The 24,510-nt window shown below is 69.5% G+C and overlaps 1 protein-coding gene across 1 annotated transcript in view; it reads left to right on the top strand.

Moving 5' to 3' along the window:
• Positions 1-24,510, top strand: part of MUC16 (mucin 16, cell surface associated) — a 154,893-nt gene that overhangs the window by 31,272 nt on the left and 99,111 nt on the right. Inside the window, 1 exon segment of the mRNA XM_069491483.1 lies at positions 481-24,065. Within this exon segment, the coding sequence (XP_069347584.1) occupies positions 481-24,065 (23,585 nt within the window).

Here is a 24,510-nt window from a genome sequence, read left to right as displayed (position 1 = left end):
TATCCACTGCTGTTACACACAATGACTTCATAACACACAGCAGCCTCTATAGCACCACATCCACCCCACAGCCTGCTGGGTCCACGGCACCGCCAGACATCTCCACCGAAGCCATCACCGGGCCATGCACCTCCACCATGACGCCTGGCTCAGCGGAAGCCACCCTCAGCAGCCCAACAGGTCCTGCCGGCTCCACGTCACAGGCTAGCCCGACCCTGCACACCACGACCACCTGGGCCCGGGACGGGAGCCCCTCGGCTGGGAGCCAGGGATTGCCTCACTCGGCAGGGGCCACCCTCACGAGCAGGGGGCCCGGGAACGTGTCATGGACCACGCATCCCTCCGGGCAGGAAACCAGCTCTGTCTCTTCCCTGCTGCCCTCTTTCCCTCCCACGTCCTCACCTGCTCCTGCCTCCTCCATGTCACCCGAGGCTGTTCCCGCCACCTCTCTCCCCCTGACTTCTTCCCTCCTCACCCCAGGCCCGGGGAAGACCACAGGCGTGTTGGCCACGAGCTCAGGTCCCCAGGGCAGCTCGCCTCCGTCTCTGAGCAGTGCCCCGGCTGACGTCCTGGCCACCGCGGGACAGACCACACACACAGGGAGCATCGCTCCGTCCTCGGACGCAGCGGTGACCCAGGTGGGGACCACCACTTCCGGACCTGGACACCACACCTCTCTCCCGGCCACCTTGCCGGCAACGGAAATCACGTCTGCACCGGGCGCCTCCTCCACCACGGGGGAGGAACCTCTTGCCACACCCACCGCCGCCTCCCCCACGAGCGGGCGCGCTCAGACCCGGCCAGGGCCAGGGCCAGCCTCCGCCGCCGTCAGCCCTGGACCGAGCCCGGCCAGCACCCCCGAGGAGACAAGCCCAGGCTCAGGGACAAGCGCTGGCCTTTCTCAGGGGCCCAGCGGTGCTGCCACTCAGGTCGCCGGGACAGAAGGCAGCTCCTCCAGCGCCACATCCACCCCACAGCCTGCTGGGTCCACGGCACCGCCGGACATCTCCACCGAAGCCATCACCGGGCCACGCACCTCCGCCATGACGCCTGGCTCAGCGGAAGCCACCCTCAGCAGCCCAACAGGTCCTGCCGGCTCCACGTCACAGGCTAGCCCGACCCTGCACACCACGACCACCTGGGCCCGGGACGGGAGCCCCTCGGCTGGGAGCCAGGGATTGCCTCACTCGGCAGGGGCCACCCTCACGAGCAGGGGGCCCGGGAACGTGTCATGGACCACGCATCCCTCCGGGCAGGAAACCAGCTCTGTCTCTTCCCTGCTGCCCTCTTTCCCTCCCACGTCCTCACCTGCTCCTGCCTCCTCCATGTCACCCGAGGCTGTTCCCGCCACCTCTCTCCCCCTGACTTCTTCCCTCCTCACCCCAGGCCCGGGGAAGACCACAGGCGTGTTGGCCACGAGCTCAGGTCCCCAGGGCAGCTCGCCTCCGTCTCTGAGCAGTGCCCCGGCTGACGTCCTGGCCACCGCGGGACAGACCACACACACAGGGAGCATCGCTCCGTCCTCGGACGCAGCGGTGACCCAGGTGGGGACCACCACTTCCGGACCTGGACACCACACCTCTCTCCCGGCCACCTTGCCGGCAACGGAAATCACGTCTGCACCGGGCGCCTCCTCCACCACGGGGGAGGAACCTCTTGCCACACCCACCGCCGCCTCCCCCACGAGCGGGCGCGCTCAGACCCGGCCAGGGCCAGGGCCAGCCTCCGCCGCCGTCAGCCCTGGACCGAGCCCGGCCAGCACCCCCGAGGAGACAAGCCCAGGCTCAGGGACAAGCGCTGGCCTTTCTCAGGGGCCCAGCGGTGCTGCCACTCAGGTCGCCGGGACAGAAGGCAGCTCCTCCAGCGCCACATCCACCCCACAGCCTGCTGGGTCCACGGCACCGCCGGACATCTCCACCGAAGCCATCACCGGGCCACGCACCTCCGCCATGACGCCTGGCTCAGCGGAAGCCACCCTCAGCAGCCCAACAGGTCCTGCCGGCTCCACGTCACAGGCTAGCCCGACCCTGCACACCACGACCACCTGGGCCCGGGACGGGAGCCCCTCGGCTGGGAGCCAGGGATTGCCTCACTCGGCAGGGGCCACCCTCACGAGCAGGGGGCCCGGGAACGTGTCATGGACCACGCATCCCTCCGGGCAGGAAACCAGCTCTGTCTCTTCCCTGCTGCCCTCTTTCCCTCCCACGTCCTCACCTGCTCCTGCCTCCTCCATGTCACCCGAGGCTGTTCCCGCCACCTCTCTCCCCCTGACTTCTTCCCTCCTCACCCCAGGCCCGGGGAAGACCACAGGCGTGTTGGCCACGAGCTCAGGTCCCCAGGGCAGCTCGCCTCCGTCTCTGAGCAGTGCCCCGGCTGACGTCCTGGCCACCGCGGGACAGACCACACACACAGGGAGCATCGCTCCGTCCTCGGACGCAGCGGTGACCCAGGTGGGGACCACCACTTCCGGACCTGGACACCACACCTCTCTCCCGGCCACCTTGCCGGCAACGGAAATCACGTCTGCACCGGGCGCCTCCTCCACTACGGGGGAGGAACCTCTTGCCACACCCACCGCCGCCTCCCCCACGAGCGGGCGCGCTCAGACCCGGCCAGGGCCAGGGCCAGCCTCCGCCGCCGTCAGCCCTGGACCGAGCCCGGCCAGCACCCCCGAGGAGACAAGCCCAGGCTCAGGGACAAGCGCTGGCCTTTCTCAGGGGCCCAGCGGTGCTGCCACTCAGGTCGCCGGGACAGAAGGCAGCTCCTCCAGCGCCACATCCACCCCACAGCCTGCTGGGTCCACGGCACCGCCAGACATCTCCACCGAAGCCATCACCGGGCCACGCACCTCCGCCATGACGCCTGGCTCAGCGGAAGCCACCCTCAGCAGCCCAACAGGTCCTGCCGGCTCCACGTCACAGGCTAGCCCGACCCTGCACACCACGACCACCTGGGCCCGGGACGGGAGCCCCTCGGCTGGGAGCCAGGGATTGCCTCACTCGGCAGGGGCCACCCTCACGAGCAGGGGGCCCGGGAACGTGTCATGGACCACGCATCCCTCCGGGCAGGAAACCAGCTCTGTCTCTTCCCTGCTGCCCTCTTTCCCTCCCACGTCCTCACCTGCTCCTGCCTCCTCCATGTCACCCGAGGCTGTTCCCGCCACCTCTCTCCCCCTGACTTCTTCCCTCCTCACCCCAGGCCCGGGGAAGACCACAGGCGTGTTGGCCACGAGCTCAGGTCCCCAGGGCAGCTCGCCTCCGTCTCTGAGCAGTGCCCCGGCTGACGTCCTGGCCACCGCGGGACAGACCACACACACAGGGAGCATCGCTCCGTCCTCGGACGCAGCGGTGACCCAGGTGGGGACCACCACTTCCGGACCTGGACACCACACCTCTCTCCCGGCCACCTTGCCGGCAACGGAAATCACGTCTGCACCGGGCGCCTCCTCCACCACGGGGGAGGAACCTCTTGCCACACCCACCGCCGCCTCCCCCACGAGCGGGCGCGCTCAGACCCGGCCAGGGCCAGGGCCAGCCTCCGCCGCCGTCAGCCCTGGACCGAGCCCGGCCAGCACCCCCGAGGAGACAAGCCCAGGCTCAGGGACAAGCGCTGGCCTTTCTCAGGGGCCCAGCGGTGCTGCCACTCAGGTCGCCGGGACAGAAGGCAGCTCCTCCAGCGCCACATCCACCCCACAGCCTGCTGGGTCCACGGCACCGCCAGACATCTCCACCGAAGCCATCACCGGGCCACGCACCTCCGCCATGACGCCTGGCTCAGCGGAAGCCACCCTCAGCAGCCCAACAGGTCCTGCCGGCTCCACGTCACAGGCTAGCCCGACCCTGCACACCACGACCACCTGGGCCCGGGACGGGAGCCCCTCGGCTGGGAGCCAGGGATTGCCTCACTCGGCAGGGGCCACCCTCACGAGCAGGGGGCCCGGGAACGTGTCTTGGACCACGCATCCCTCCGGGCAGGAAACCAGCTCTGTCTCTTCCCTGCTGCCCTCTTTCCCTCCCACGTCCTCACCTGCTCCTGCCTCCTCCATGTCACCCGAGGCTGTTCCCGCCACCTCTCTCCCCCTGACTTCTTCCCTCCTCACCCCAGGCCCGGGGAAGACCACAGGCGTGTTGGCCACGAGCTCAGGTCCCCAGGGCAGCTCGCCTCCGTCTCTGAGCAGTGCCCCGGCTGACGTCCTGGCCACCGCGGGACAGACCACACACACAGGGAGCATCGCTCCGTCCTCGGACGCAGCGGTGACCCAGGTGGGGACCACCACTTCCGGACCTGGACACCACACCTCTCTCCCGGCCACCTTGCCGGCAACGGAAATCACGTCTGCACCGGGCGCCTCCTCCACTACGGGGGAGGAACCTCTTGCCACACCCACCGCCGCCTCCCCCACGAGCGGGCGCGCTCAGACCCGGCCAGGGCCAGGGCCAGCCTCCGCCGCCATCAGCCCTGGACCGAGCCCGGCCAGCACCCCCGAGGAGACAAGCCCAGGCTCAGGGACAAGCGCTGGCCTTTCTCAGGGGCCCAGCGGTGCTGCCACTCAGGTCGCCGGGACAGAAGGCAGCTCCTCCAGCGCCACATCCACCCCACAGCCTGCTGGGTCCACGGCACCGCCAGACATCTCCACCGAAGCCATCACCGGGCCACGCACCTCCGCCATGACGCCTGGCTCAGCGGAAGCCACCCTCAGCAGCCCAACAGGTCCTGCCGGCTCCACGTCACAGGCTAGCCCGACCCTGCACACCACGACCACCTGGGCCCGGGACGGGAGCCCCTCGGCTGGGAGCCAGGGATTGCCTCACTCGGCAGGGGCCACCCTCACGAGCAGGGGGCCCGGGAACGTGTCATGGACCACGCATCCCTCCGGGCAGGAAACCAGCTCTGTCTCTTCCCTGCTGCCCTCTTTCCCTCCCACGTCCTCACCTGCTCCTGCCTCCTCCATGTCACCCGAGGCTGTTCCCGCCACCTCTCTCCCCCTGACTTCTTCCCTCCTCACCCCAGGCCCGGGGAAGACCACAGGCGTGTTGGCCACGAGCTCAGGTCCCCAGGGCAGCTCGCCTCCGTCTCTGAGCAGTGCCCCGGCTGACGTCCTGGCCACCGCGGGACAGACCACACACACAGGGAGCATCGCTCCGTCCTCGGACGCAGCGGTGACCCAGGTGGGGACCACCACTTCCGGACCTGGACACCACACCTCTCTCCCGGCCACCTTGCCGGCAACGGAAATCACGTCTGCACCGGGCGCCTCCTCCACCATGGGGGAGGAACCTCTTGCCACACCCACCGCCGCCTCCCCCACGAGCGGGCGCGCTCAGACCCGGCCAGGGCCAGGGCCAGCCTCCGCCGCCGTCAGCCCTGGACCGAGCCCGGCCAGCACCCCCGAGGAGACAAGCCCAGGCTCAGGGACAAGCGCTGGCCTTTCTCAGGGGCCCAGCGGTGCTGCCACTCAGGTCGCCGGGACAGAAGGCAGCTCCTCCAGCGCCACATCCACCCCACAGCCTGCTGGGTCCACGGCACCGCCGGACATCTCCACCGAAGCCATCACCGGGCCACGCACCTCCGCCATGACGCCTGGCTCAGCGGAAGCCACCCTCAGCAGCCCAACAGGTCCTGCCGGCTCCACGTCACAGGCTAGCCCGACCCTGCACACCACGACCACCTGGGCCCGGGACGGGAGCCCCTCGGCTGGGAGCCAGGGATTGCCTCACTCGGCAGGGGCCACCCTCACGAGCAGGGGGCCCGGGAACGTGTCATGGACCACGCATCCCTCCGGGCAGGAAACCAGCTCTGTCTCTTCCCTGCTGCCCTCTTTCCCTCCCACGTCCTCACCTGCTCCTGCCTCCTCCATGTCACCCGAGGCTGTTCCCGCCACCTCTCTCCCCCTGACTTCTTCCCTCCTCACCCCAGGCCCGGGGAAGACCACAGGCGTGTTGGCCACGAGCTCAGGTCCCCAGGGCAGCTCGCCTCCGTCTCTCAGCAGTGCCCCGGCTGACGTCCTGGCCACCGCGGGACAGACCACACACACAGGGAGCATCGCTCCGTCCTCGGACGCAGCGGTGACCCAGGTGGGGACCACCACTTCCGGACCTGGACACCACACCTCTCTCCCGGCCACCTTGCCGGCAACGGAAATCACGTCTGCACCGGGCACCTCCTCCACCACGGGGGAGGAACCTCTTGCCACACCCACCGCCGCCTCCCCCACGAGCGGGCGCGCTCAGACCCGGCCAGGGCCAGGGCCAGCCTCCGCCGCCGTCAGCCCTGGACCGAGCCCGGCCAGCACCCCCGAGGAGACAAGCCCAGGCTCAGGGACAAGCGCTGGCCTTTCTCAGGGGCCCAGCGGTGCTGCCACTCAGGTCGCCGGGACAGAAGGCAGCTCCTCCAGCGCCACATCCACCCCACAGCCTGCTGGGTCCACGGCACCGCCAGACATCTCCACCGAAGCCATCACCGGGCCACGCACCTCCGCCATGACGCCTGGCTCAGCGGAAGCCACCCTCAGCAGCCCAACAGGTCCTGCCGGCTCCACGTCACAGGCTAGCCCGACCCTGCACACCACGACCACCTGGGCCCGGGACGGGAGCCCCTCGGCTGGGAGCCAGGGATTGCCTCACTCGGCAGGGGCCACCCTCACGAGCAGGGGGCCCGGGAACGTGTCATGGACCACGCACCCCCCCGGGCAGGAAACCAGCTCTGTCTCTTCCCTGCTGCCCTCTTTCCCTCCCACGTCCTCACCTGCTCCTGCCTCCTCCATGTCACCCGAGGCTGTTCCCGCCACCTCTCTCCCCCTGACTTCTTCCCTCCTCACCCCAGGCCCGGGGAAGACCACAGGCGTGTTGGCCACGAGCTCAGGTCCCCAGGGCAGCTCGCCTCCGTCTCTGAGCAGTGCCCCGGCTGACGTCCTGGCCACCGCGGGACAGACCACACACACAGGGAGCATCGCTCCGTCCTCGGACGCAGCGGTGACCCAGGTGGGGACCACCACTTCCGGACCTGGACACCACACCTCTCTCCCGGCCACCTTGCCGGCAACGGAAATCACGTCTGCACCGGGCGCCTCCTCCACCACGGGGGAGGAACCTCTTGCCACACCCACCGCCGCCTCCCCCACGAGCGGGCGCGCTCAGACCCGGCCAGGGCCAGGGCCAGCCTCCGCCGCCGTCAGCCCTGGACCGAGCCCGGCCAGCACCCCCGAGGAGACAAGCCCAGGCTCAGGGACAAGCGCTGGCCTTTCTCAGGGGCCCAGCGGTGCTGCCACTCAGGTCGCCGGGACAGAAGGCAGCTCCTCCAGCGCCACATCCACCCCACAGCCTGCTGGGTCCACGGCACCGCCAGACATCTCCACCGAAGCCATCACCGGGCCACGCACCTCCGCCATGACGCCTGGCTCAGCGGAAGCCACCCTCAGCAGCCCAACAGGTCCTGCCGGCTCCACGTCACAGGCTAGCCCGACCCTGCACACCACGACCACCTGGGCCCGGGACGGGAGCCCCTCGGCTGGGAGCCAGGGATTGCCTCACTCGGCAGGGGCCACCCTCACGAGCAGGGGGCCCGGGAACGTGTCATGGACCACGCATCCCTCCGGGCAGGAAACCAGCTCTGTCTCTTCCCTGCTGCCCTCTTTCCCTCCCACGTCCTCACCTGCTCCTGCCTCCTCCATGTCACCCGAGGCTGTTCCCGCCACCTCTCTCCCCCTGACTTCTTCCCTCCTCACCCCAGGCCCGGGGAAGACCACAGGCGTGTTGGCCACGAGCTCAGGTCCCCAGGGCAACTCGCCTCCGTCTCTGAGCAGTGCCCCGGCTGACGTCCTGGCCACCGCGGGACAGACCACACACACAGGGAGCATCGCTCCGTCCTCGGACGCAGCGGTGACCCAGGTGGGGACCACCACTTCCGGACCTGGACACCACACCTCTCTCCCGGCCACCTTGCCGGCAACGGAAATCACGTCTGCACCGGGCGCCTCCTCCACCACGGGGGAGGAACCTCTTGCCACACCCACCGCCGCCTCCCCCACGAGCGGGCGCGCTCAGACCCGGCCAGGGCCAGGGCCAGCCTCCGCCGCCGTCAGCCCTGGACCGAGCCCGGCCAGCACCCCCGAGGAGACAAGCCCAGTCTCAGGGACAAGCGCCGGCCTTTCTCAGGGGCCCAGCGGTGCTGCCACTCAGGTCGCCGGGACAGAAGGCAGCTCCTCCAGCGCCACATCCACCCCACAGCCTGCTGGGTCCACGGCACCGCCGGACATCTCCACCGAAGCCATCACCGGGCCACGCACCTCCGCCATGACGCCTGGCTCAGCGGAAGCCACCCTCAGCAGCCCAACAGGTCCTGCCGGCTCCACGTCACAGGCTAGCCCGACCCTGCACACCACGACCACCTGGGCCCGGGACGGGAGCCCCTCGGCTGGGAGCCAGGGATTGCCTCACTCGGCAGGGGCCACCCTCACGAGCAGGGGGCCCGGGAACGTGTCATGGACCACGCATCCCTCCGGGCAGGAAACCAGCTCTGTCTCTTCCCTGCTGCCCTCTTTCCCTCCCACGTCCTCACCTGCTCCTGCCTCCTCCATGTCACCCGAGGCTGTTCCCGCCACCTCTCTCCCCCTGACTTCTTCCCTCCTCACCCCAGGCCCGGGGAAGACCACAGGCGTGTTGGCCACGAGCTCAGGTCCCCAGGGCAGCTCGCCTCCGTCTCTGAGCAGTGCCCCGGCTGACGTCCTGGCCACCGCGGGACAGACCACACACACAGGGAGCATCGCTCCGTCCTCGGACGCAGCGGTGACCCAGGTGGGGACCACCACTTCCGGACCTGGACACCACACCTCTCTCCCGGCCACCTTGCCGGCAACGGAAATCACGTCTGCACCGGGCGCCTCCTCCACCACGGGGGAGGAACCTCTTGCCACACCCACCGCCGCCTCCCCCACGAGCGGGCGCGCTCAGACCCGGCCAGGGCCAGGGCCAGCCTCCGCCGCCGTCAGCCCTGGACCGAGCCCGGCCAGCACCCCCGAGGAGACAAGCCCAGGCTCAGGGACAAGCGCCGGCCTTTCTCAGGGGCCCAGCGGTGCTGCCACTCAGGTCGCCGGGACAGAAGGCAGCTCCTCCAGCGCCACATCCACCCCACAACCTGCTGGGTCCACGGCACCGCCGGACATCTCCACCGAAGCCATCACCGGGCCACGCACCTCCGCCATGACGCCTGGCTCAGCGGAAGCCACCCTCAGCAGCCCAACAGGTCCTGCCGGCTCCACGTCACAGGCTAGCCCGACCCTGCACACCACGACCACCTGGGCCCGGGACGGGAGCCCCTCGACTGGGAGCCAGGGATTGCCTCACTCGGCAGGGGCCACCCTCACGAGCAGGGGGCCCGGGAACGTGTCATGGACCACGCATCCCTCCGGGCAGGAAACCAGCTCTGTCTCTTCCCTGCTGCCCTCTTTCCCTCCCACGTCCTCACCTGCTCCTGCCTCCTCCATGTCACCCGAGGCTGTTCCCGCCACCTCTCTCCCCCTGACTTCTTCCCTCCTCACCCCAGGCCCGGGGAAGACCACAGGCGTGTTGGCCACGAGCTCAGGTCCCCAGGGCAGCTCGCCTCCGTCTCTGAGCAGTGCCCCGGCTGACGTCCTGGCCACCGCGGGACAGACCACACACACAGGGAGCATCGCTCCGTCCTCGGACGCAGCGGTGACCCAGGTGGGGACCACCACTTCCGGACCTGGACACCACACCTCTCTCCCGGCCACCTTGCCGGCAACGGAAATCACGTCTGCACCGGGCGCCTCCTCCACCACGGGGGAGGAACCTCTTGCCACACCCACCGCCGCCTCCCCCACGAGCGGGCGCGCTCAGACCCGGCCAGGGCCAGGGCCAGCCTCCGCCGCCGTCAGCCCTGGACCGAGCCCGGCCAGCACCCCCGAGGAGACAAGCCCAGGCTCAGGGACAAGCGCTGGCCTTTCTCAGGGGCCCAGCGGTGCTGCCACTCAGGTCGCCGGGACAGAAGGCAGCTCCTCCAGCGCCACATCCACCCCACAGCCTGCTGGGTCCACGGCACCGCCAGACATCTCCACTGAAGCCATCACCGGGCCACGCACCTCCGCCATGACGCCTGGCTCAGCGGAAGCCACCCTCAGCAGCCCAACAGGTCCTGCCGGCTCCACGTCACAGGCTAGCCCAACCCTGCACACCACGACCACCTGGGCCCGGGACGGGAGCCCCTCGGCTGGGAGCCAGGGATTGCCTCACTCGGCAGGGGCCACCCTCACGAGCAGGGGGCCCGGGAACGTGTCATGGACCACGCATCCCTCCGGGCAGGAAACCAGCTCTGTCTCTTCCCTGCTGCCCTCTTTCCCTCCCACGTCCTCACCTGCTCCTGCCTCCTCCATGTCACCCGAGGCTGTTCCCGCCACCTCTCTCCCCCTGACTTCTTCCCTCCTCACCCCAGGCCCGGGGAAGACCACAGGCGTGTTGGCCACGAGCTCAGGTCCCCAGGGCAGCTCGCCTCCGTCTCTGAGCAGTGCCCCGGCTGACGTCCTGGCCACCGCGGGACAGACCACACACACAGGGAGCATCGCTCCGTCCTCGGACGCAGCGGTGACCCAGGTGGGGACCACCACTTCCGGACCTGGACACCACACCTCTCTCCCGGCCACCTTGCCGGCAACGGAAATCACGTCTGCACCGGGCGCCTCCTCCACCACGGGGGAGGAACCTCTTGCCACACCCACCGCCGCCTCCCCCACGAGCGGGCGCGCTCAGACCCGGCCAGGGCCAGGGCCAGCCTCCGCCGCCGTCAGCCCTGGACCGAGCCCGGCCAGCACCCCCGAGGAGACAAGCCCAGGCTCAGGGACAAGCGCTGGCCTTTCTCAGGGGCCCAGCGGTGCTGCCACTCAGGTCGCCGGGACAGAAGGCAGCTCCTCCAGCGCCACATCCACCCCACAGCCTGCTGGGTCCACGGCACCGCCAGACATCTCCACCGAAGCCATCACCGGGCCACGCACCTCCGCCATGACGCCTGGCTCAGCGGAAGCCACCCTCAGCAGCCCAACAGGTCCTGCCGGCTCCACGTCACAGGCTAGCCCGACCCTGCACACCACGACCACCTGGGCCCGGGACGGGAGCCCCTCGGCTGGGAGCCAGGGATTGCCTCACTCGGCAGGGGCCACCCTCACGAGCAGGGGGCCCGGGAACGTGTCATGGACCACGCACCCCTCCGGGCAGGAAACCAGCTCTGTCTCTTCCCTGCTGCCCTCTTTCCCTCCCACGTCCTCACCTGCTCCTGCCTCCTCCATGTCACCCGAGGCTGTTCCCGCCACCTCTCTCCCCCTGACTTCTTCCCTCCTCACCCCAGGCCCGGGGAAGACCACAGGCGTGTTGGCCACGAGCTCAGGTCCCCAGGGCAGCTCGCCTCCGTCTCTGAGCAGTGCCCCGGCTGACGTCCTGGCCACCGCGGGACAGACCACACACACAGGGAGCATCGCTCCGTCCTCGGACGCAGCGGTGACCCAGGTGGGGACCACCACTTCCGGACCTGGACACCACACCTCTCTCCCGGCCACCTTGCCGGCAACGGAAATCACGTCTGCACCGGGCGCCTCCTCCACCACGGGGGAGGAACCTCTTGCCACACCCACCGCCGCCTCCCCCACGAGCGGGCGCGCTCAGACCCGGCCAGGGCCAGGGCCAGCCTCCGCCGCCGTCAGCCCTGGACCGAGCCCGGCCAGCACCCCCGAGGAGACAAGCCCAGGCTCAGGGACAAGCGCCGGCCTTTCTCAGGGGCCCAGCGGTGCTGCCACTCAGGTCGCCGGGACAGAAGGCAGCTCCTCCAGCGCCACATCCACCCCACAGCCTGCTGGGTCCACGGCACCGCCAGACATCTCCACCGAAGCCATCACCGGGCCACGCACCTCCGCCATGACGCCTGGCTCAGCGGAAGCCACCCTCAGCAGCCCAACAGGTCCTGCCGGCTCCACGTCACAGGCTAGCCCGACCCTGCACACCACGACCACCTGGGCCCGGGACGGGAGCCCCTCGGCTGGGAGCCAGGGATTGCCTCACTCGGCAGGGGCCACCCTCACGAGCAGGGGGCCCGGGAACGTGTCATGGACCACGCATCCCTCCGGGCAGGAAACCAGCTCTGTCTCTTCCCTGCTGCCCTCTTTCCCTCCCACGTCCTCACCTGCTCCTGCCTCCTCCATGTCACCCGAGGCTGTTCCCGCCACCTCTCTCCCCCTGACTTCTTCCCTCCTCACCCCAGGCCCGGGGAAGACCACAGGCGTGTTGGCCACGAGCTCAGGTCCCCAGGGCAGCTCGCCTCCGTCTCTGAGCAGTGCCCCGGCTGACGTCCTGGCCACCGCGGGACAGACCACACACACAGGGAGCATCGCTCCGTCCTCGGACGCAGCGGTGACCCAGGTGGGGACCACCACTTCCGGACCTGGACACCACACCTCTCTCCCGGCCACCTTGCCGGCAACGGAAATCACGTCTGCACCGGGCGCCTCCTCCACCACGGGGGAGGACCTCTTGCCACACCCCACCGCCGCCTCCCCCACGAGCGGGCGCGCTCAGACCCGGCCAGGGCCAGGGCCAGCCTCCGCCGCCGTCAGCCCTGGACCGAGCCCGGCCAGCACCCCCGAGGAGACAAGCCCAGGCTCAGGGACAAGCGCCGGCCTTTCTCAGGGGCCCAGCGGTGCTGCCACTCAGGTCGCCGGGACAGAAGGCAGCTCCTCCAGCGCCACATCCACCCCACAGCCTGCTGGGTCCACGGCACCGCCGGACATCTCCACCGAAGCCATCACCGGGCCACGCACCTCCGCCATGACGCCTGGCTCAGCGGAAGCCACCCTCAGCAGCCCAACAGGTCCTGCCGGCTCCACGTCACAGGCTAGCCCGACCCTGCACACCACGACCACCTGGGCCCGGGACGGGAGCCCCTCGACTGGGAGCCAGGGATTGCCTCACTCGGCAGGGGCCACCCTCACGAGCAGGGGGCCCGGGAACGTGTCATGGACCACGCATCCCTCCGGGCAGGAAACCAGCTCTGTCTCTTCCCTGCTGCCCTCTTTCCCTCCCACGTCCTCACCTGCTCCTGCCTCCTCCATGTCACCCGAGGCTGTTCCCGCCACCTCTCTCCCCCTGACTTCTTCCCTCCTCACCCCAGGCCCGGGGAAGACCACAGGCGTGTTGGCCACGAGCTCAGGTCCCCAGGGCAGCTCGCCTCCGTCTCTGAGCAGTGCCCCGGCTGACGTCCTGGCCACCGCGGGACAGACCACACACACAGGGAGCATCGCTCCGTCCTCGGACGCAGCGGTGACCCAGGTGGGGACCACCACTTCCGGACCTGGACACCACACCTCTCTCCCGGCCACCTTGCCGGCAACGGAAATCACGTCTGCACCGGGCGCCTCCTCCACCACGGGGGAGGAACCTCTTGCCACACCCACCGCCGCCTCCCCCACGAGCGGGCGCGCTCAGACCCGGCCAGGGCCAGGGCCAGCCTCCGCCGCCGTCAGCCCTGGACCGAGCCCGGCCAGCACCCCCGAGGAGACAAGCCCAGGCTCAGGGACAAGCGCCGGCCTTTCTCAGGGGCCCAGCGGTGCTGCCACTCAGGTCGCCGGGACAGAAGGCAGCTCCTCCAGCGCCACATCCACCCCACAGCCTGCTGGGTCCACGGCACCGCCGGACATCTCCACCGAAGCCATCACCGGGCCACGCACCTCCGCCATGACGCCTGGCTCAGCGGAAGCCACCCTCAGCAGCCCAACAGGTCCTGCCGGCTCCACGTCACAGGCTAGCCCGACCCTGCACACCACGACCACCTGGGCCCGGGACGGGAGCCCCTCGGCTGGGAGCCAGGGATTGCCTCACTCGGCAGGGGCCACCCTCACGAGCAGGGGGCCCGGGAACGTGTCATGGACCACGCATCCCTCCGGGCAGGAAACCAGCTCTGTCTCTTCCCTGCTGCCCTCTTTCCCTCCCACGTCCTCACCTGCTCCTGCCTCCTCCATGTCACCCGAGGCTGTTCCCGCCACCTCTCTCCCCCTGACTTCCCTCCTCACCCCAGGCCCGGGGAAGACCACAGGCGTGTTGGCCACGAGCTCAGGTCCCCAGGGCAACTCGCCTCCGTCTCTGAGCAGTGCCCCGGCTGACGTCCTGGCCACCGCGGGACAGACCACACACACAGGGAGCATCGCTCCGTCCTCGGACGCAGCGGTGACCCAGGTGGGGACCACCACTTCCGGACCTGGACACCACACCTCTCTCCCGGCCACCTTGCCGGCAACGGAAATCACGTCTGCACCGGGCGCCTCCTCCACCACGGGGGAGGAACCTCTTGCCACACCCACCGCCGCCTCCCCCACGAGCGGGCGCGCTCAGACCCGGCCAGGGCCAGGGCCAGCCTCCGCCGCCGTCAGCCCTGGACCGAGCCCGGCCAGCACCCCCGAGGAGACAAGCCCAGTCTCAGGGACAAGCGCCGGCCTTTCTCAGGGGCCCAGCGGTGCTGCCACTCAGGTCGCCGGGACAGAAGGCAGCTCCTCCAGCGCCACATCCACCCCACAGCCTGCTGGGTCCACGGCACCGCCGGACATCTCCACCGAAGCCATCACCGGGCCACGCACCTCCGCCATGACGCCTGGCTCAGCGGAAGCCACCCTGAGCAGCCCAACAGGTCCTGCCGGCTCCACGTCACAGGCTAGCCCGACCCTGCACACCACGACCACCTGGGCCCGGGACGGGAGCCCCTCGGCTGGGAGCCAGGGATTGCCTCACTCGGCAGGGGCCACCCTCACGAGCAGGGGGCCCGGGAACGTGTCATGGACCACGCATCCCTCCGGGCAGGAAACCAGCTCTGTCTCTTCCCTGCTGCCCTCTTTCCCTCCCACGTCCTCACCTGCTCCTGCCTCCTCCATGTCACCCGAGGCTGTTCCCGCCACCTCTCTCCCCCTGACTTCCCTCCTCACCCCAGGCCCGGGGAAGACCACAGGCGTGTTGGCCACGAGCTCAGGTCCCCAGGGCAACTCGCCTCCGTCTCTGAGCAGTGCCCCGGCTGACGTCCTGGCCACCGCGGGACAGACCACACACACAGGGAGCATCGCTCCGTCCTCGGACGCAGCGGTGACCCAGGTGGGGACCACCACTTCCGGACCTGGACACCACACCTCTCTCCCGGCCACCTTGCCGGCAACGGAAATCACGTCTGCACCGGGCGCCTCCTCCACCACGGGGGAGGAACCTCTTGCCACACCCACCGCCGCCTCCCCCACGAGCGGGCGCGCTCAGACCCGGCCAGGGCCAGGGCCAGCCTCCGCCGCCGTCAGCCCTGGACCGAGCCCGGCCAGCACCCCCGAGGAGACAAGCCCAGTCTCAGGGACAAGCGCCGGCCTTTCTCAGGGGCCCAGCGGTGCTGCCACTCAGGTCGCCGGGACAGAAGGCAGCTCCTCCAGCGCCACATCCACCCCACAGCCTGCTGGGTCCACGGCACCGCCGGACATCTCCACCGAAGCCATCACCGGGCCACGCACCTCCGCCATGACGCCTGGCTCAGCGGAAGCCACCCTCAGCAGCCCAACAGGTCCTGCCGGCTCCACGTCACAGGCTAGCCCGACCCTGCACACCACGACCACCTGGGCCCGGGACGGGAGCCCCTCGGCTGGGAGCCAGGGATTGCCTCACTCGGCAGGGGCCACCCTCACGAGCAGGGGGCCCGGGAACGTGTCATGGACCACGCATCCCTCCGGGCAGGAAACCAGCTCTGTCTCTTCCCTGCTGCCCTCTTTCCCTCCCACGTCCTCACCTGCTCCTGCCTCCTCCATGTCACCCGAGGCTGTTCCCGCCACCTCTCTCCCCCTGACTTCTTCCCTCCTCACCCCAGGCCCGGGGAAGACCACAGGCGTGTTGGCCACGAGCTCAGGTCCCCAGGGCAGCTCGCCTCCGTCTCTGAGCAGTGCCCCGGCTGACGTCCTGGCCACCGCGGGACAGACCACACACACAGGGAGCATCGCTCCGTCCTCGGACGCAGCGGTGACCCAGGTGGGGACCACCACTTCCGGACCTGGACACCACACCTCTCTCCCGGCCACCTTGCCGGCAACGGAAATCACGTCTGCACCGGGCGCCTCCTCCACCACGGGGGAGGAACCTCTTGCCACACCCACCGCCGCCTCCCCCACGAGCGGGCGCGCTCAGACCCGGCCAGGGCCAGGGCCAGCCTCCGCCGCCGTCAGCCCTGGACCGAGCCCGGCCAGCACCCCCGAGGAGACAAGCCCAGGCTCAGGGACAAGCGCCGGCCTTTCTCAGGGGCCCAGCGGTGCTGCCACTCAGGTCGCCGGGACAGAAGGCAGCTCCTCCAGCGCCACATCCACCCCACAGCCTGCTGGGTCCACGGCACCGCCGGACATCTCCACCGAAGCCATCACCGGGCCACGCACCTCCGCCATGACGCCTGGCTCAGCGGAAGCCACCCTCAGCAGCCCAACAGGTCCTGCCGGCTCCACGTCACAGGCTAGCCCGACCCTGCACACCACGACCACCTGGGCCCGGGACGGGAGCCCCTCGACTGGGAGCCAGGGATTGCCTCACTCGGCAGGGGCCACCCTCACGAGCAGGGGGCCCGGGAACGTGTCATGGACCACGCATCCCTCCGGGCAGGAAACCAGCTCTGTCTCTTCCCTGCTGCCCTCTTTCCCTCCCACGTCCTCACCTGCTCCTGCCTCCTCCATGTCACCCGAGGCTGTTCCCGCCACCTCTCTCCCCCTGACTTCTTCCCTCCTCACCCCAGGCCCGGGGAAGACCACAGGCGTGTTGGCCACGAGCTCAGGTCCCCAGGGCAGCTCGCCTCCGTCTCTGAGCAGTGCCCCGGCTGACGTCCTGGCCACCGCGGGACAGACCACACACACAGGGAGCATCGCTCCGTCCTCGGACGCAGCGGTGACCCAGGTGGGGACCACCACTTCCGGACCTGGACACCACACCTCTCTCCCGGCCACCTTGCCGGCAACGGAAATCACGTCTGCACCGGGCGCCTCCTCCACCACGGGGGAGGAACCTCTTGCCACACCCACCGCCGCCTCCCCCACGAGCGGGCGCGCTCAGACCCGGCCAGGGCCAGGGCCAGCCTCCGCCGCCGTCAGCCCTGGACCGAGCCCGGCCAGCACCCCCGAGGAGACAAGCCCAGGCTCAGGGACAAGCGCTGGCCTTTCTCAGGGGCCCAGCGGTGCTGCCACTCAGGTCGCCGGGACAGAAGGCAGCTCCTCCAGCGCCACATCCACCCCACAGCCTGCTGGGTCCACGGCACCGCCAGACATCTCCACCGAAGCCATCACCGGGCCACGCACCTCCGCCATGACGCCTGGCTCAGCGGAAGCCACCCTCAGCAGCCCAACAGGTCCTGCCGGCTCCACGTCACAGGCTAGCCCGACCCTGCACACCACGACCACCTGGGCCCGGGACGGGAGCCCCTCGGCTGGGAGCCAGGGATTGCCTCACTCGGCAGGGGCCACCCTCACGAGCAGGGGGCCCGGGAACGTGTCATGGACCACGCACCCCTCCGGGCAGGAAACCAGCTCTGTCTCTTCCCTGCTGCCCTCTTTCCCTCCCACGTCCTCACCTGCTCCTGCCTCCTCCATGTCACCCGAGGCTGTTCCCGCCACCTCTCTCCCCCTGACTTCTTCCCTCCTCACCCCAGGCCCGGGGAAGACCACAGGCGTGTTGGCCACGAGCTCAGGTCCCCAGGGCAGCTCGCCTCCGTCTCTGAGCAGTGCCCCGGCTGACGTCCTGGCCACCGCGGGACAGACCACACACACAGGGAGCATCGCTCCGTCCTCGGACGCAGCGGTGACCCAGGTGGGGACCACCACTTCCGGACCTGGACACCACACCTCTCTCCCGGCCACCTTGCCGGCAACGGAAATCACGTCTGCACCGGGCGCCTCCTCCACCACGGGGGAGGAACCTCTTGCCACACCCACCGCCGCCTCCCCCACGAGCGGGCGCGCTCAGACCCGGCCAGGGCCAGGGCCAGCCTCCGCCGCCGTCAGCCCTGGACCGAGCCCGGCCAACACCCCCGAGGAGACAAGCCCAGGCTCAGGGACAAGCGCTGGCCTTTCTCAGGGGCCCAGCGGTGCTGCCACTCAGGTCGCCGGGACAGAAGGCAGCTCCTCCAGCGCCACATCCACCCCACAGCCTGCTGGGTCCACGGCACCGCCAGACATCTCCACCGAAGCCATCACCGGGCCACGCACCTCCGCCATGACGCCTGGCTCAGCGGAAGCCACCCTCAGCAGCCCAACAGGTCCTGCCGGCTCCACGTCACAGGCTAGCCCGACCCTGCACACCACGACCACCTGGGCCCGGGACGGGAGCCCCTCGGCTGGGAGCCAGGGATTGCCTCACTCGGCAGGGGCCACCCTCACGAGCAGGGGGCCCGGGAACGTGTCATGGACCACGCACCCCTCCGGGCAGGAAACCAGCTCTGTCTCTTCCCTGCTGCCCTCTTTCCCTCCCACGTCCTCACCTGCTCCTGCCTCCTCCATGTCACCCGAGGCTGTTCCCGCCACCTCTCTCCCCCTGACTTCTTCCCTCCTCACCCCAGGCCCGGGGAAGACCACAGGCGTGTTGGCCACGAGCTCAGGTCCCCAGGGCAGCTCGCCTCCGTCTCTGAGCAGTGCCCCGGCTGACGTCCTGGCCACCGCGGGACAGACCACACACACAGGGAGCATCGCTCCGTCCTCGGACGCAGCGGTGACCCAGGTGGGGACCACCACTTCCGGACCTGGACACCACACCTCTCTCCCGGCCACCTTGCCGGCAACGGAAATCACGTCTGCACCGGGCGCCTCCTCCACCACGGGGGAGGAACCTCTTGCCACACCCACCGCCGCCTCCCCCACGAGCGGGCGCGCTCAGACCCGGCCAGGGCCAGGGCCAGCCTCCGCCGCCGTCAGCCCTGGACCGAGCCCGGCCAGCACCCCCGAGGAGACAAGCCCAGGCTCAGGGACAAGCGCCGGCCTTTCTCAGGGGCCCAGCGGTGCTGCCACTCAGGTCGCCGGGACAGAAGGCAGCTCCTCCAGCGCCACATCCACCCCACAGCCTGCTGGGTCCACGGCACCGCCAGACATCTCCACCGAAGCCATCACCGGGCCACGCACCTCCGCCATGACGCCTGGCTCAGCGGAAGCCACCCTCAGCAGCCCAACAGGTCCTGCCGGCTCCACGTCACAGGCTAGCCCGACCCTGCACACCACGACCACCTGGGCCCGGGACGGGAGCCCCTCGGCTGGGAGCCAGGGATTGCCTCACTCGGCAGGGGCCACCCTCACGAGCAGGGGGCCCGGGAACGTGTCATGGACCACGCATCCCTCCGGGCAGGAAACCAGCTCTGTCTCTTCCCTGCTGCCCTCTTTCCCTCCCACGTCCTCACCTGCTCCTGCCTCCTCCATGTCACCCGAGGCTGTTCCCGCCACCTCTCTCCCCCTGACTTCTTCCCTCCTCACCCCAGGCCCGGGGAAGACCACAGGCGTGTTGGCCACGAGCTCAGGTCCCCAGGGCAGCTCGCCTCCGTCTCTGAGCAGTGCCCCGGCTGACGTCCTGGCCACCGCGGGACAGACCACACACACAGGGAGCATCGCTCCGTCCTCGGACGCAGCGGTGACCCAGGTGGGGACCACCACTTCCGGACCTGGACACCACACCTCTCTCCCGGCCACCTTGCCGGCAACGGAAATCACGTCTGCACCGGGCGCCTCCTCCACCACGGGGGAGGAACCTCTTGCCACACCCACCGCCGCCTCCCCCACGAGCGGGCGCGCTCAGACCCGGCCAGGGCCAGGGCCAGCCTCCGCCGCCGTCAGCCCTGGACCGAGCCCGGCCAGCACCCCCGAGGAGACAAGCCCAGGCTCAGGGACAAGCGCCGGCCTTTCTCAGGGGCCCAGCGGTGCTGCCACTCAGGTCGCCGGGACAGAAGGCAGCTCCTCCAGCGCCACATCCACCCCACAGCCTGCTGGGTCCACGGCACCGCCGGACATCTCCACCGAAGCCATCACCGGGCCACGCACCTCCGCCATGACGCCTGGCTCAGCGGAAGCCACCCTCAGCAGCCCAACAGGTCCTGCCGGCTCCACGTCACAGGCTAGCCCGACCCTGCACACCACGACCACCTGGGCCCGGGACGGGAGCCCCTCGACTGGGAGCCAGGGATTGCCTCACTCGGCAGGGGCCACCCTCACGAGCAGGGGGCCCGGGAACGTGTCATGGACCACGCATCCCTCCGGGCAGGAAACCAGCTCTGTCTCTTCCCTGCTGCCCTCTTTCCCTCCCACGTCCTCACCTGCTCCTGCCTCCTCCATGTCACCCGAGGCTGTTCCCGCCACCTCTCTCCCCCTGACTTCTTCCCTCCTCACCCCAGGCCCGGGGAAGACCACAGGCGTGTTGGCCACGAGCTCAGGTCCCCAGGGCAGCTCGCCTCCGTCTCTGAGCAGTGCCCCGGCTGACGTCCTGGCCACCGCGGGACAGACCACACACACAGGGAGCATCGCTCCGTCCTCGGACGCAGCGGTGACCCAGGTGGGGACCACCACTTCCGGACCTGGACACCACACCTCTCTCCCGGCCACCTTGCCGGCAACGGAAATCACGTCTGCACCGGGCGCCTCCTCCACCACGGGGGAGGAACCTCTTGCCACACCCACCGCCGCCTCCCCCACGAGCGGGCGCGCTCAGACCCGGCCAGGGCCAGGGCCAGCCTCCGCCGCCGTCAGCCCTGGACCGAGCCCGGCCAGCACCCCCGAGGAGACAAGCCCAGGCTCAGGGACAAGCGCTGGCCTTTCTCAGGGGCCCAGCGGTGCTGCCACTCAGGTCGCCGGGACAGAAGGCAGCTCCTCCAGCGCCACATCCACCCCACAGCCTGCTGGGTCCACGGCACCGCCAGACATCTCCACCGAAGCCATCACCGGGCCACGCACCTCCGCCATGACGCCTGGCTCAGCGGAAGCCACCCTCAGCAGCCCAACAGGTCCTGCCGGCTCCACGTCACAGGCTAGCCCGACCCTGCACACCACGACCACCTGGGCCCGGGACGGGAGCCCCTCGGCTGGGAGCCAGGGATTGCCTCACTCGGCAGGGGCCACCCTCACGAGCAGGGGGCCCGGGAACGTGTCATGGACCACGCACCCCTCCGGGCAGGAAACCAGCTCTGTCTCTTCCCTGCTGCCCTCTTTCCCTCCCACGTCCTCACCTGCTCCTGCCTCCTCCATGTCACCCGAGGCTGTTCCCGCCACCTCTCTCCCCCTGACTTCTTCCCTCCTCACCCCAGGCCCGGGGAAGACCACAGGCGTGTTGGCCACGAGCTCAGGTCCCCAGGGCAGCTCGCCTCCGTCTCTGAGCAGTGCCCCGGCTGACGTCCTGGCCACCGCGGGACAGACCACACACACAGGGAGCATCGCTCCGTCCTCGGACGCAGCGGTGACCCAGGTGGGGACCACCACTTCCGGACCTGGACACCACACCTCTCTCCCGGCCACCTTGCCGGCAACGGAAATCACGTCTGCACCGGGCGCCTCCTCCACCACGGGGGAGGAACCTCTTGCCACACCCACCGCCGCCTCCCCCACGAGCGGGCGCGCTCAGACCCGGCCAGGGCCAGGGCCAGCCTCCGCCGCCGTCAGCCCTGGACCGAGCCCGGCCAGCACCCCCGAGGAGACAAGCCCAGGCTCAGGGACAAGCGCTGGCCTTTCTCAGGGGCCCAGCGGTGCTGCCACTCAGGTCGCCGGGACAGAAGGCAGCTCCTCCAGCGCCACATCCACCCCACAGCCTGCTGGGTCCACGGCACCGCCAGACATCTCCACCGAAGCCATCACCGGGCCACGCACCTCCGCCATGACGCCTGGCTCAGCGGAAGCCACCCTCAGCAGCCCAACAGGTCCTGCCGGCTCCACGTCACAGGCTAGCCCGACCCTGCACACCACGACCACCTGGGCCCGGGACGGGAGCCCCTCGGCTGGGAGCCAGGGATTGCCTCACTCGGCAGGGGCCACCCTCACGAGCAGGGGGCCCGGGAACGTGTCATGGACCACGCACCCCTCCGGGCAGGAAACCAGCTCTGTCTCTTCCCTGCTGCCCTCTTTCCCTCCCACGTCCTCACCTGCTCCTGCCTCCTCCATGTCACCCGAGGCTGTTCCCGCCACCTCTCTCCCCCTGACTTCTTCCCTCCTCACCCCAGGCCCGGGGAAGACCACAGGCGTGTTGGCCACGAGCTCAGGTCCCCAGGGCAGCTCGCCTCCGTCTCTGAGCAGTGCCCCGGCTGACGTCCTGGCCACCGCGGGACAGACCACACACACAGGGAGCATCGCTCCGTCCTCGGACGCAGCGGTGACCCAGGTGGGGACCACCACTTCCGGACCTGGACACCACACCTCTCTCCCGGCCACCTTGCCGGCAACGGAAATCACGTCTGCACCGGGCGCCTCCTCCACCACGGGGGAGGAACCTCTTGCCACACCCACCGCCGCCTCCCCCACGAGCGGGCGCGCTCAGACCCGGCCAGGGCCAGGGCCAGCCTCCGCCGCCGTCAGCCCTGGACCGAGCCCGGCCAGCACCCCCGAGGAGACAAGCCCAGGCTCAGGGACAAGCGCTGGCCTTTCTCAGGGGCCCAGCGGTGCTGCCACTCAGGTCGCCGGGACAGAAGGCAGCTCCTCCAGCGCCACATCCACCCCACAGCCTGCTGGGTCCACGGCACCGCCAGACATCTCCACCGAAGCCATCACCGGGCCACGCACCTCCGCCATGACGCCTGGCTCAGCGGAAGCCACCCTCAGCAGCCCAACAGGTCCTGCCGGCTCCACGTCACAGGCTAGCCCGACCCTGCACACCACGACCACCTGGGCCCGGGACGGGAGCCCCTCGGCTGGGAGCCAGGGATTGCCTCACTCGGCAGGGGCCACCCTCACGAGCAGGGGGCCCGGGAACGTGTCATGGACCACGCATCCCTCCGGGCAGGAAACCAGCTCTGTCTCTTCCCTGCTGCCCTCTTTCCCTCCCACGTCCTCACCTGCTCCTGCCTCCTCCATGTCACCCGAGGCTGTTCCCGCCACCTCTCTCCCCCTGACTTCTTCCCTCCTCACCCCAGGCCCGGGGAAGACCACAGGCGTGTTGGCCACGAGCTCAGGTCCCCAGGGCAGCTCGCCTCCGTCTCTGAGCAGTGCCCCGGCTGACGTCCTGGCCACCGCGGGACAGACCACACACACAGGGAGCATCGCTCCGTCCTCGGACGCAGCGGTGACCCAGGTGGGGACCACCACTTCCGGACCTGGACACCACACCTCTCTCCCGGCCACCTTGCCGGCAACGGAAATCACGTCTGCACCGGGCGCCTCCTCCACCACGGGGGAGGAACCTCTTGCCACACCCACCGCCGCCTCCCCCACGAGCGGGCGCGCTCAGACCCGGCCTGGGCCAGGGCCAGCCTCCGCCGCCGTCAGCCCTGGACCGAGCCCGGCCAGCACCCCCGAGGAGACAAGCCCAGGCTCAGGGACAAGCGCCGGCCTTTCTCAGGGGCCCAGCGGTGCTGCCACTCAGGTCGCCGGGACAGAAGGCAGCTCCTCCAGCGCCACATCCACCCCACAGCCTGCTGGGTCCACGGCACCGCCGGACATCTCCACCGAAGCCATCACCGGGCCACGCACCTCCGCCATGACGCCTGGCTCAGCGGAAGCCACCCTCAGCAGCCCAACAGGTCCTGCCGGCTCCACGTCACAGGCTAGCCCGACCCTGCACACCACGACCACCTGGGCCCGGGACGGGAGCCCCTCGGCTGGGAGCCAGGGATTGCCTCACTCGGCAGGGGCCACCCTCACGAGCAGGGGGCCCGGGAACGTGTCATGGACCACGCATCCCTCCGGGCAGGAAACCAGCTCTGTCTCTTCCCTGCTGCCCTCTTTCCCTCCCACGTCCTCACCTGCTCCTGCCTCCTCCATGTCACCCGAGGCTGTTCCCGCCACCTCTCTCCCCCTGACTTCCCTCCTCACCCCAGGCCCGGGGAAGACCACAGGCGTGTTGGCCACGAGCTCAGTGACCCAAAGCACCTCACCTTCATTTTTCTGGGGCACTAAGTTTCAATTACCTTCCACCTCCATAATCACCATGTATTTGAATACATCTCTTACTTCTTCAAACACAGCAGTAGGCAAGATTAGCTCCTCTTATTCCATTTATAATTCTCATTCTTCTGTGTTAACTTACTCTGAAACAACCAGGGCAACTTTTCCCATGGACATCACCTTTACTTTGGGGAAGAAACGTGTTTCCTCATCAAGTCCTGCCGTGTCTCAAACTGAGGGCATCCTTAGAGCGACTCCTTCCTCACCGACCATTGGATTTAAGGAGACAGGTACGTTCAAGTTTACCACTTCAGGCACAGTTCATCTGGGAGTTGTTTCCGGGCCAAGCCTTCCCTCTTCGGAAAAAACCAATTCTACATCTTCCGTCATATCGTCACCTGCCACGACCTCACCGT

Source organism: Eulemur rufifrons, chromosome 2 (assembly GCF_041146395.1).
Source record: "Eulemur rufifrons isolate Redbay chromosome 2, OSU_ERuf_1, whole genome shotgun sequence".
NCBI lineage: Eukaryota > Metazoa > Chordata > Mammalia > Primates > Lemuridae > Eulemur > Eulemur rufifrons.
This window is presented reverse-complemented; position numbering and strand designations above follow the sequence as displayed.